A 13,033-nucleotide genomic window follows, 5' to 3' on the forward strand; every position below is an offset into this window, starting at 1 on the left:
ACCATTTTATCTTAGTCAGCAAAAAGACCACATAACATTCTCATAAGGTGGGGGTAAACTGTTAACAAGTTACAAACCTATTAAATGACATAAATGCAAAAAACCAGAAAAGTTTCTGGTATTAATAAACTTAAATTACAATTTAGGATAAAATTGTCATTTTTTATCAAACTCAAGGCTTCTTATGACAATAACCTTTTTATATATGCATTGTTGGTGGGTTTAAGGAAAAAATTTCATGCCAAAGAGTCTAAGTGATTTAATGTTATTTAAATAATATTTTTACTTAACAAAACAAAACATTATTATTATTTTTTTTATTTAATAAATAGTCGATAATCATTTTTTTCATTATGGCTATTAATATTAAATTTATCACCTAAAATATATTATTTATTTCATACTTTTTAAATGTTTCTATATATTACCATATATGTTTACGTTAAAATATATTTCTTGTTTTTTAACAGTTGATTTAATATTTTTGATGATAAGAATATGAGGGACGTTCACTTGTTCACACAAACAAAACCGTCTTATTCAGATTCATATGTTCTTTTAAAGAATATAATTTATATTTTCCTCAATAGATGTTCTTTTAGTTTTTAGAAAGAAAAAAAAAAAGATAAAATGAAAAAGAATCATCATACATTACTAAATACTAATTGAATAATTATGATTATCTTTGGGTATGTGATACTTCAAATATGAGGTTTTGAGTTGAATAATATAAGACTTAACTTTTACGATTTGGTTTTCAAATCCCACAATTTTTTGAAATGCTTAAATTAAGGCCGACCAATATAAATAATTTATTGATTTAACTGCAAGTTATAATTTAATTCATACCATAATTTGAATATTCATTGAATGAACAACTCCAAATATATAGATCTAATAAAGGATTCTTAAATCTTAACTATACCAATATCTAAAGCAGTCAAGTGGATACAAACTTGGGTCAAACCAAACCCAATTCTGCATACAAACAATAACTTCTCCACCAACTATTCAATGCCTCATAAATTACGAGTTTAACTTCAAAATTTAAAATAAAAACAATTTACGATATGTTTGTTGCCCATTGCAGAAATACTGATCAGAAATTAGATTGTTAAATAATGTCTATTGTATGGATTATGACCAACCACGCAAGAAATTGAAACCGCATTGACCATCTGTGTTGAGAAGAAATAAAAATTAAAGGACTGAAACTGTGACTTTGTAAAATAGAAGGACCATTTATGAAATTTTGTCTTTATATTATTACGGAAATGTTGAATATGAATCCTATTCTCTTATCATAAAATTGGACAGCAATTTAGGACACATTTGTTGCTTATTATGGCAAGGTTGAATGTAAAATCCAAATCTATGGCCAAATACATGAACGTAGTATAGGATTTTAGCCAAAGGTTTATTATATCAAAAAACAACCATAGAATTCCACAAAAAAGACTTGTTCTAGAACTTAAAAAACATATTACATAACATAAAACAAATTATAATGTGTTTAACATTCATTGGACCGAAACTGAGACTGATAATACTTGAAATATTTTGTCCCATCCGAAAGTAGGACAAAGGCTCGTTCTTGATCTTTCACATGTGCAAAGACAGTAATGCCCTCCTAATTTCTTATTTTCAAATGACCCGATAGAGGCTTGCCCACTGATTATTGTTAGGTAATGTTAACTAAATATCACAAGTCAATTCGTCTTTGTTATCCAAGAAAGGATTATTGATTATTCTGTTGAAAGATTTTGGGCGAAATCTAACATGATTATCTGGCACTTAAAAATGCCTTCTTAGTCAATCTTGACACAAACATTTTTAAACTGATTAACCATCATCATCATCATTGCATTTGTGAAACAACATATTAAATCAAGGGTACGCTGCCAAATATAAAGCAAACCAGAAAATCAGAAATGCATTTCAAGTTGTAAAAAACATATGGTAATGGTTACATACACATCATGGAACATCAATGGCCTATAATTGTGTATCCTAATGTCCCTAAAGACAAAAAGAAACAACTTTTTACAAATAATAATAGACAACATACCTACAAACAAAAGGTTTTATTAGTTTCTTTGTGAGAAAACTTATAAATTGTTCCGAAAAATAATCATCTGTAGTATGCCATGTGTCTGGAGGAGTTTCTGAAAGGGGAAGAATTAACAGGTTTCTTTTTTGGATTTTTGGTCTCAGAACGCAGCCATGACTCAACCACTGATAACAGGTTTGATGAATTCTTCATTTCTGGAAGATCCGCCAATTTTTCATACCTTTTTAAATCTCCATCTTGTATGTATGCCAGATCTGTAGCCCATGATTCTAGGCCATCAAATATGTGTGTTGCATATACAATCGTACATCCTCTCTGTTACAAATTACAATTGTATGTTATACTTGTACCAAAATAAAATTAAAAAATAAATAAATACCTGTTCACATTCCTCCTTAAAAAACTCTAGCAGATCCATCCTTGCAACAACATCAAGGTCAACCGTTACTTCATCTAGCAAAAGAACCTGAACAAGAAACGCATTCAAACTCAATTCCAAGATACTGTAAACGAGACTATGACTGTGACTGAGACTGAGACTGACCTGGAAAGGATGAAGGAGGCCCAGGCAGATTTGAACTCGACGTCGTTGTCCATCGGAAACTTTATGCATCCGCCATTGTAGATCGATGTCCAAAAGGTCAATCAATTTTTCTCTTCTAATTGGGTCAATTCCTTCAACTGATAATGAGTAGATTGATTGTTATATAATGCAAAATAAGATGCAGTAAATCATCTTTATGGATCCAAATTCTAACCCACCTCCAAATATCATGTGTTCGGCAGAAAAGTCTCCCTGTAGTGGCACATCTCCCTGGATTTATCTCAAAAAGTTCAAAGCTTTATTCAATATAATAGAATGTCAAGTAGACGAATTAACAAAGAGGTTCAAGTCTTACAGCTGAACCAATTGTTTTAGTCCAAGATCCACCCAAGTAAGACAAATCACCACTACAAACCAACTGTGTGTCGTGAAAAGATGAAAAATCTAGCACCCGCACAACATTTCTCCCACCAACCATATGTTTTCCTGCCAAAATCTTCAGCAAAGTGGTTTTCCCTGCAAAGATATAGAGTGAGAATGCTTTCTTAGGGCTTTTTTTTCTTGAAACACTAGCATAGGTAGCCTGACTATGGTGCATTTGACAGCTGAGGTAGCCAACTGAAATCCTAATGCTAAACTTCAATCAAATAAACCATACAATTTTGGCGCCATATCCTTCTCCTTCAACCACCATTGTACCCAATATCTGTCTTTCCTAATGTTTATAATTGAAGGGCTATACTCAATCACATACTTACTATCTACCCCGTGCATTTATAGAAAAAAGATATAAAACGATATAGGAATCACTTCAAATCTGCATTTTCGCAATCACGATACCTCACGATTAAATCATTCGATATTGATATGAAGTTTTAGAATTTCTGGTTAAGAGATGACCTATAAGCTCCAATTTCACATCTAAAACTTATCAAGTCCGAACACGAATTGCAAATGTGCACATAAACAGAAACAAAGAAATTAGGGTTTCCAAAATACCAGATCCGTTGGCACCGACAAGAAGACAGCGAGATCGAGGGGAAATCTTTAGGTTAAAATCTACAAAGATAGGATTATCGCCGCTGTATCCGAATTGCATGCCGTTTACTTTGATACTGCTGGATTCGACCTCCATTTTCGGCTTAATCGTCTTCTGGTATCGGGGAGCTGTGAGTATTTGTACCTTCACGGTAGTTTTGCGTCGCTATTGAACTCGTTTTTTGATGATGTGTACGCAGCTTATGTGTACACTTGTTTGTTCCTGATTTGGTCACGTATATCGTTTTTGCTGTCGATTACTAGCACCAATGGCAACTAGGTTCGATGGTTGGATGTCAATTTTAATTAATGAAATGGCATGTGTATATTCTTTTACAGCGTAATTACCATTGTTTTTCAAAATAAGTGTAACGTCTTTATCATACTAAATTTATTTTAGGGACAACGAATTAAAAAGGTAACAAATTTTAAGAATATATAAAAATGAGTATTGTCTTTTTATAATACACAAAATACCATTAAAATATAAGTATACATCTGTTTAACTAAAACCTTGTGGTAACCGGTTACTCATGTAAACGAATAAATAACTGAATTTTCTAAAATGTTCAAAAAATACTATTATTTTTTTAATACAAAAATATCATTAAAGTATACAATTTGTACACAGAATACCAACGAAATATACATTTTATTTAGTACAAAAAATATCAATGAGGTTTCCAAAATGTTCAAAAATATCATTAAAGTAAGTCATTTTCCCAAAAGGTATCAATGCATAATTATCCATGAGAACACTTTTAAGAAATTAGGACTCGTAACTCACCATGTAATTTACTTAATATTAAGAAATAAGAAGCATTGCCTTATTAATGATGCTTAATATTTGATCCTCCTTGAATTTCACTTAAAACACGCTTGAGGTGTCTTGAGCTTGAAGATCCAGGGTTAACTCATCATTTGCAAGATTTTTGAGGTAAAAAGCTCACATCTTGATGATCCATGATGCTAGATCTAGTTATGTTGTTATGTTATGCATTTTGAGTCCTTGGAGTGATTGATGAGATTCTTGACTCACTCCAGAAGTATTGGTGTTAGATTTAGGCTTTTTTTGGCCCCCTTGTTCATAAAAAAGAAAGCTTTATGGTGTATCTTGAACCATGTATGTGTTAAGAACTTTATTAAGATTTTTTTGAGCTCTTTAGCCCCATTAAGCCATGCATGTGTGTAAACTTGTCAACTTTATAAGTGGTCTTATAGAATAATATCTGAGAGTTTAGCTTGAAGTCTCAATGGATCAAGTGCTTTATAGAGTGGGGTGGCCAACTGGGGAGTACGTTGCGCATACGAAGTCAGTACGTTATGCGTACTAGCCCCAGAGGGTGTACGCTAAGTACGCCACGCGTACTCAGCAGATGGGCTTTTTGGGCTTGCATTCTCGGTTTGGGCCATAGGTTAGGTTTTCTTCATTTGGGTGGTTGGGCCTTGTTGGGCCATTAGACTTCTGATTTGGGCTTATGGCTAGTGTCTTGGACTCTTTAGATTTTAGGCCCATGATGGATTTGGGCCTGATTTGAAAGATTGGGCCATATTTGGGATTTAGGTTATCAAATAGAATTTGGGCCTTCATAGTCGTTGAATTGGGCCTTAGTCTTGGGCCAAGTTAGATATAGGGTAAAATGGTCTTTTGCCCTGATGATGGGCCCAAGTGATTAGACTAATGGTTATGAACTGGGATGTAGTTATTAATTGGATGTTATTTGTATTGATAGAATGGGGATTGTCGGACCAGTAGATAGAGATTTATTTGAGTGACTCGGTAGCTTGAGGCGAGTTTCCTCACTGTGTTTAGCGGGTCAAAGACACCAATGTCGGCCCTTGGTTTATTATGTTAGGACGCTAGATATTCTACATGACTCTTGCATGTGTTATGTGTTGGTATGTATATCGAGCGGCGCTAGTACTTTTGATAAAAAAAAAATCGACATCCTAGATTGGTGGAAAAAAATGCATTGCATTTTCCGATCATCGCTCGTATGGAAAAAGGTAATTATACTATTTAACTTTGTTTTCTTTTAGTTAATTTATAAATTATTATATTTACAATTTTATGATGGTTTGTTATTAGATATTTTATCCATACAAGTGACGACCGTGGCGTTGGAATCCGCTTTTAGTACTTGTGGTCGAATTCTAGATGAGTATAGAACACTTTTCAATACGCCAATTGTTGAAGCTTTAGCATGTACCCAAGATTGGTAAGAAAATCACGCAAACACATTATAGATGATGATTAAGACATATTAAAGGATGATGACATAGCGTTTGGATAGTAAATTTAAATCATCTTTTATTTATTTGTTGTTTGTTAAAAAAATTGGATGCCCCCTATGCTTTGGTGTTAATTATATAGAGATTAAAGCGACGATAGAGGAAAAAGAAGATAGTGAAAGAAGCCAATTGAAGTTTAATTGTTTTTTTTCATAAATTGTTTGTTTTCGTATAATGGTAATTTGGTTTAGTACATGGTTATTATTAGTTTGGTACAATGATAGTTTGTTTATTATTATTTAATATTTTGGTAAATTTGGTTTGCTACTTATTGCCTTTACATTCATCTTCACTTATGTATTTTTTTTTTATTCCGATTGTGCAAACAACAAAAATATGAATGATGGATATTACGTAGTAAGATTGTAACTTGAAATAGTTTGATAGAGACTAGAGAATAATATTACAAACAAAACCCGAAACCGTAAACAACAAAGATACAAAACTTAGTTTGTTACCCGGAACAAGACCAGATCGAAACCGTAAACAACACTGTGAAAGTATAATTTGGTCTAAAACCCGAAATCCGGTTTAGTACTCGGAACCGGACCAGACCAAACCCGGACCCGATACACCCAAAAACGGTCCGGTTTTCAGGTAAGGTAATTCATGATTTTCGGTCTTCATGTTTTCGGTCTTCAAGTCGGGCCGGTCCGGTCCGGGTTCGACCCGTTGCTCATCCCTAGTCTGTTATGCTTTATGTGCTAGTATGCTATGATATTATGTGATAGTGGTAGTAGGGGTAGGTTAGGCCCCAATACCGGTCGAAATGATCGAAGGGGTATGCTAGCACCCTGATAAGCTAAGCAGTATATGACTTATGTGTTTTTGTAATAGGATGTTATATGGTAGAAGTAGGGGATGAAATAGACCCCGATACCGGTCGAAAGGACCGTAGGGGTAGGGCAACACCCTAGTATGCTAGGCGAGGTACCATTCGAAAGGACTGAAGGGGTAGGCCAACACCCTGATACGTTAGATAAGTTACCGGTTGAAAGAGACCGAAGGGGTAGTCCAGTACCCAAACATGTTAGCCTGTATGTTATTATATGGCATGTGGTATGATGGGGGACTCATTAAGCTTTGTGCTTACAATTTTCAGTTTTTGTTTCAGGTCCTTATTCTTCGAAGGGAAAGGAGCCGACACGATAGCAACATATCGCACACATGATTTTCAACACATGAGATTCTTGAGATTTGTACTCTGACGTTATTTTCCTATGATATGTTTTTGAGATGGTTGACTTATGGTTTTCATGATATGAGATAACATTGATGACATTTTCAGTAATCTGTTTTATAAATCTTTAAATTAAAAATGAAATTTTTGGTCTTGAAATTTGTGATGTTACACCTAGCGTCACCTCTCGCCGTCGGAAATCCTTGGATCTCCAACAACTCTGATGTCAATGTAGGTCGTAGTTTAACATTTCCAGACGGTGGTGTCATTTCGATGTAGATCTAAAGCATTATTGTGACGTTGCAACTCGAGGTCATAGATCTGGGTAGGGTTTTTAGATCGACGACGAGGGTTTTCATATAGAAGGTGGGAGAAATAGATCCGACGAGGGTTTTCACTAAGCTAGGCGACAACGAAACCCTAATCTAGTCAGAGAAGATGAAGGACGATGGTGACGATTGTGGCTTTTGGCGGGGGGAGCCGAAACTTTGAAGACGTTAGCTGTTGTTGCTACGATGAACAAGGACGACGATGTAACCCCGATATGTTTCTTTGTGGATGAAGAGATGACCGACGATTTTTCTGGCGAGAATGACATGGTAACCAACCATGTTTTCCGGCGAGAATGACAAGTGGTTGACGGTGTCAACATCCGGTGGTGGTGGTAATGATGTTTTCTCCTTGTTAAAATCAAAATGGGTATTGGAGAGAGAGAGAGGGGTTTTGTTTCTGTTTTCCTTTTTTTTTTTTTTTTTTTTTTTTTTTGCAATAAAAAGAAATTAAGAAAATAAAATAGAAAGAGTAAATCCCTCGATACCGACCGTTTTTACAATTTTGTCGATGTACAATTATTTTGGAAAAAATAGTTTTACACAGGCCGGTTGGTTTCAAAAGTCTGACGAAATAACAGGGACCGGTATGCTACAAAGAAATACTAAAGGGAAAAAAAGAAAAAGTATTTCCCGATACCTAAGCTGCATTGGGGCGTTGAAAAATAGTCCGGACGAAGACTCAGAACTCGCACACTCGACTGGTGTCGCATGCTCGAACGCTCTCAAGAACCTGTATCTCTTCGACGGCCGATCAAATTCGTAGGATCCCGATTCAATCTGAATTTAGTAGCTTTGATCTCATCTGTAGGTTTTAGATTTCTCTAGTGCGTTCTTAATTTATTGTTTTCTTTGTACAGGCAATGGCGAAAAAATTGGGGTTTATAGTTGTACTACTAGCAGTAACGTCGATCTATGAAGCTGTAGCGATATTTCATCCGATCTCTGAATCTCACCGGTCCGCAGCATTAGAGCTGTTCTCCCCTGCCGCTGGATCGTTTTCGAGGTTGGCCTAAACCCTCCTTAAACTTCCACATCGACTTTTGTTATATAGTTGAATGTAGCGAATAAGTATATGATTATCTAGTAAAATTATCGATTTCTTTGCGTGATGCCGTTCATACGATTTCATTTTGTGTTTTTATTTACGGATTTAAAACTTTAGTTGCGATGAAATGACAAAGCTTATTAAAAATTTGAAACTCTTTGCGTGATGCGGTAAAATTATCGATTTCTCTTAGCTCTTTTACCAGACAAAGCTTAGGAACGCTTAACTGGTCGATGTTGGCCTCAGGCTGTGAAATGTAGAGGCTGATCTTTTGCACATTTCTCAAGCTTGAAAGTGGAATATGTTTTTCACAATTAGATATCTGATCGAGTGTTCCATTTCAGCTTAGAAGAAGCCTATGAAGCATTAATCACATTTGAGGTCCTTGGTTTAAAGAAACCTGAAATAAAGGACCACACATGTAATTCTGTGGTGGATACTCTGTCTTCACCATCTTCAAACTCTAAGGATTTGCACCATGCATTAGGAGTTAATGGGCTATTAAAATGCAAGATCAGTACGGGAGATTTAACGGTATGATTAATCTTACACCATGTTTTGCTCATAATTTGAAACTCTTTAGTCATATCTCTTACAAGTTTGAATGCTCTTAGGGCATTGTCTCAAGGCTTAAAGATGCCGCCAAAGATGCAACAACCCTTCTAGATTATTATCATTCAATAGGAGGTTTGGTACTTATTAAGGTAACTTGGTCTCATTTGGAAAAAAAAGTTATACTAAAGCTACCAATTTTAAGGAAAATTTTCAGGTTCCTTATTGTGTATTAACATTATCCATGGATTTACATTCTTTCGTGGCATAATTACTCTTTAATCTTCATGCAGGATCAGAATCCTGAAGTTGATGTATTTCTTGGGAATGCTGATGGGATTTTTCGCTCCATAAAGGTTGGTTTTACTCTTTAATTTTACTTATATTGTGTAGTAAGTAACAATATTTTCTTCCTTTAAAGCATAATCTAGTCCTATGTGAATGTCTAGTTGACTTATTCATTATTCCCAGGCTCTCAGTCAAAGTGATGGAAGGTGGCGCTATAGTTCTAACAATCCTGAATCCAGTACTTATGCTGCAGGTAACCTTTGTTATTAAATCAAATGTTTTGTGGTGTTTCTAAAGGTTGGTCAAAGTATGTTTGACCAGTCTTCAAGGGTCATTTTATTTCTTCAATTACTCAATACTCACTAGTCGCTACATGTATTAACTTGATTCAGGACTAGCACTTGAAACCCTTTCTGGAGTTATTTCATTATCAGCTTCTCCAGTTGATGAAAATCTGGTAACTTAATTTACATTCTGTTTAACAGCATGAAAGGGGTCATGATCTTAATTAATTATTGCACACGTATTTGCAGATTGGTACACTGAAAAAGGATATTGTGAAACTCTTTGACAGCATTAAGAAATATGGTTAGTACATAAACTGTTTACTCCCTTTTAAGAAATTATTGATGATATATGATCTCAATATCATTTTGTAGACGATGGAGCTTATTACTTTGATGACAAACTCATTGATGCAAGTGGACATCAAGGTCCACTTTCTGCCACCTCAGCAGTTGTTCGAGGGCTGACTACCTTTGCATCCGCTTCCGGAAGTTTAAACGTTGGGCACACTTTCATTTTCTTTTACAACACACGACTTCTGTTATCCTTATTTTCTGCTAATGTTCTTCAACTATTGCAGATACCCGAGGAAAAGGTTTTGGGTTTGGCAAGATTTCTCCTTGGCATTGGAATCCCTGGCAATAACAAGGACTTGTATTACCAAATTGACGCACTTTCTTGCTTAGAAAACAATAGGTATGTATATAAATGTATATGTATATATATAACTTGTTTTTCTTGAAATTAGTCTCAAGTCATATATTTTTGCAGGGTATCAGTTCCTTTAGTTTTGTCACTTCCAGCTACAGTGCTCTCATTGACCAGTAAAGATAAACTGAAGGTCAAAGTGAACACTGTATTGGGATCTGCTGGTCCTCCTTTATCCGTAAAACTCATGCAAGTTTTCAGCTCCGGTTCAAAAGACGCTTCTGTCCTTAAACAGGTGTTCCACAAATCAACATTTATCATGCCCTTATTTAAAATCATTTGTGCTATCCTAAGTTTCTAGGTTTGACATTCTTGACCTTGTTTCAGGAACTAAATTATGATCCAAAAGAAGGAGTCCACACCATGGATGCCTTGCCAGAAGGTGTTGATGTCGGGGAGTACATTTTTGCTTTTGAGGTACCAAATTTTATAAGATTTTCTCTTTGAACCTTTTTTTTTTTATTTGCACCAATTTAATTTAATACTTTTGTTTCTCTTTCCCAGATTGTCCTTTCTGATCCAGAACATAAGAAAATATATGCAACTGGAGGCCGAACAAAAGTGCCAATCCATGTCACAGGAGTTGTTACAGTCGATAATGCTAAAATTGCATTGCTTGAGGGCAATGTTCTCGAGTCTGAAATAAAGTACGCCACATCATCTTTTTTTTTCAGACTTTTATTGTTGCATTCATTTAACTTGACTTTTTTGTATTGTTAGGCTTGATCTACCTGGAAAGAATGACGTGGCAGTATCAGCAAACCACCTTCAAAAGCTTCATTTATCCTTTCTGTTGAAAACCCCACTTGGGAAATCATTCAAGCCTCATCAGGTTTCCAAACCACCTTCCAAAATGTTTTTATCTGTTTATTTATTTTTCCAGTTAATTTATTTAACTCACTTTCAGGCGTTATTAAAATTGAGACATGAAACTGGGGTCGAGCATATCTTCGTAGTTGGCAACTCCGGGAAACGGTTTGAGATGACGCTGGTAAAGTAAAATTTTTTATTTTCTTTTTCATAATTTTGACTTAATTTTTTACACTTTTCCACATTCTGAATTTCAGGATTTCCTTGGTCTTGTTGACAAATTTTACTATCTCTCTGGTCAATACAACATTGAGCTGAGCGTGGGTGATGCTGTCATGGTAAACATTGCATTTTACAATAATCACTTTCAATGAATGTGAATTATGCAGTTATTTTTATTTAAATTTTCAGGAGAATTCTTTCTCACAAGGTCTTGGGTATATCGAATTAGATCTACCCAAGGCACCCGAAAAGTCAACACAGCCACCACCTCAACCCGCCAATCCTTATTTAAGATATGGTCCCAAAGCAGAGATAAACCACATCTTCCGGGTCCCAGAAAAACGTCCTCCCCAACAGCTTTCTTTCACTTTCTTGGCTCTGGTTTTCGTCCCATTCCTCGCATTCTTGATTGGGGTAAGTCCCAAATCCCAAGTCTTTCTATTTTCTATTTTTATTTATTTAGCTAATCGTTTATGGTTCTAAATTATTATTATTATTATAGTTGTTACGTCTGGGTGTGAACTTGAAGAACTTCCCTACATCAGCTGTACCTGCCACATTTGCAATCCTCTTCCACGGTGGCATTGCAGCTGTCCTCTTGCTCTATGTGTTTTTCTGGTGGAAGGTACAAATACACAATCTATTATAGTTTTGAATAATTTATTTCTATGGTAAAACTGTAATAGACATGTGTTTTTTTTATTGGTGACAGTTGGATCTTTTCACCACGTTGAAAGCTTTGGGAGTGCTAGGGATCTTCTTGATGTTTGTGGGACATAGTACTCTTTCTCACCTTGCTTCCACATCAGCCAAAATAAAATCGGCTTGAATAAAATAAAAGACAAAATAGAGATACCATTACATAGAACATGGCAGCAGATTTTGGACCATGATTATAATTAGAGTTATCAGAATTCAGTTTTGACTTTTTAGTTTCATCTTGTATTGTTATCTAACCATATGCGGATCTTTTTTCCAGAGTCTCAGGTCTAATGTTACAGTTTTAGGATTTGTAAACATGACACAAGTTTGGTTTTTAAAAACATTGCAAAATAGTTTTATACAAACTAGGTGTGAGCAATGTTTTAGAAACCGGTTTGAACCGGCCGGTTCGACCGGGAACTTGGGAGAGGGAGCGGTTTAACTATCACCGGTTTTACATTGATTTCTGAACCGGATTGAACCGGCCGGTTTTTAGAAAAAACTGGTTGAACCGGTCAAAATAAACCGGTTGAACAGGTTAAACCGAATAAAAACACATGAAAAAGAAACCATTTACATTATAAACTTTGATGATTTTTTTCAAATCTATTTAGTTTTTTCTAAATAAAAACATATGGTAAATGTCATTGATTCTTTTGATGTGTTTGTATTCATCAAAAAGTATATTTCGTTTTAGTATTATATTTTATTTTCTTTTTGACGTATATAGATTGATGTAAAACACTAAAACTTATGGTTAAGTGTTATTTTAATGTATTTGGATTCATCTACAACTTATTTTTATGTGTATTTTTAATGTTTGAACTTTTAAACATCAAATTTATAATTTTTATATGTATGTAGTATAGGAAAATAGAAAAAAACATAAAAAATATAGAAACCGGTTCACCCGGCGGTTAAACCGGAAACCGGTCACCATACCGGTTTAACTAAAAAAACGGTT

The 13,033-nt window shown here is 34.9% G+C and overlaps 2 protein-coding genes across 2 annotated transcripts; one reads left to right on the top strand and one right to left on the bottom strand.

The window, feature by feature from the left end:
- Positions 1 to 1,908: 1,908 nt before the first annotated feature.
- LOC145069371 (ABC transporter I family member 19-like) lies at positions 1,909 to 3,804 on the bottom strand. Its single transcript, XM_079016290.1, has 6 exons — positions 3,615 to 3,804; positions 2,971 to 3,131; positions 2,834 to 2,885; positions 2,616 to 2,752; positions 2,451 to 2,537; positions 1,909 to 2,386 (listed from the first exon to the last, which is right to left on the bottom strand). The coding sequence occupies exons 1-6, from the start codon at positions 3,748 to 3,750 to the stop codon at positions 2,132 to 2,134; spliced, it is 828 nt and encodes a 275-aa protein (XP_078872416.1). The 5' UTR covers positions 3,751 to 3,804; the 3' UTR covers positions 1,909 to 2,131.
- A 4,258-nt stretch (positions 3,805 to 8,062) lies between these two features.
- On the top strand, positions 8,063 to 12,386 carry LOC145067499 (dolichyl-diphosphooligosaccharide--protein glycosyltransferase subunit 2-like). Its single transcript, XM_079014631.1, has 19 exons — positions 8,063 to 8,216; positions 8,315 to 8,460; positions 8,847 to 9,036; positions 9,117 to 9,206; positions 9,348 to 9,410; positions 9,526 to 9,595; positions 9,735 to 9,799; positions 9,876 to 9,930; positions 10,002 to 10,126; positions 10,208 to 10,323; positions 10,399 to 10,570; positions 10,663 to 10,752; positions 10,840 to 10,982; positions 11,056 to 11,167; positions 11,243 to 11,326; positions 11,403 to 11,483; positions 11,557 to 11,781; positions 11,870 to 11,992; positions 12,080 to 12,386. Exons 1-19 carry the CDS (start codon positions 8,166 to 8,168, stop codon positions 12,194 to 12,196), a joined length of 2,118 nt encoding a protein of 705 aa, XP_078870757.1. The 5' UTR covers positions 8,063 to 8,165; the 3' UTR covers positions 12,197 to 12,386.
- The last annotated feature ends 647 nt before the right edge of the window (positions 12,387 to 13,033 follow it).

The sequence above is a fragment of the Lactuca serriola genome, chromosome 8 (assembly GCF_051521515.1).
Source record: "Lactuca serriola cultivar US96UC23 chromosome 8, Lser_US96UC23_V15, whole genome shotgun sequence".
Classification (NCBI taxonomy): Eukaryota; Viridiplantae; Streptophyta; class Magnoliopsida; order Asterales; family Asteraceae; genus Lactuca; species Lactuca serriola.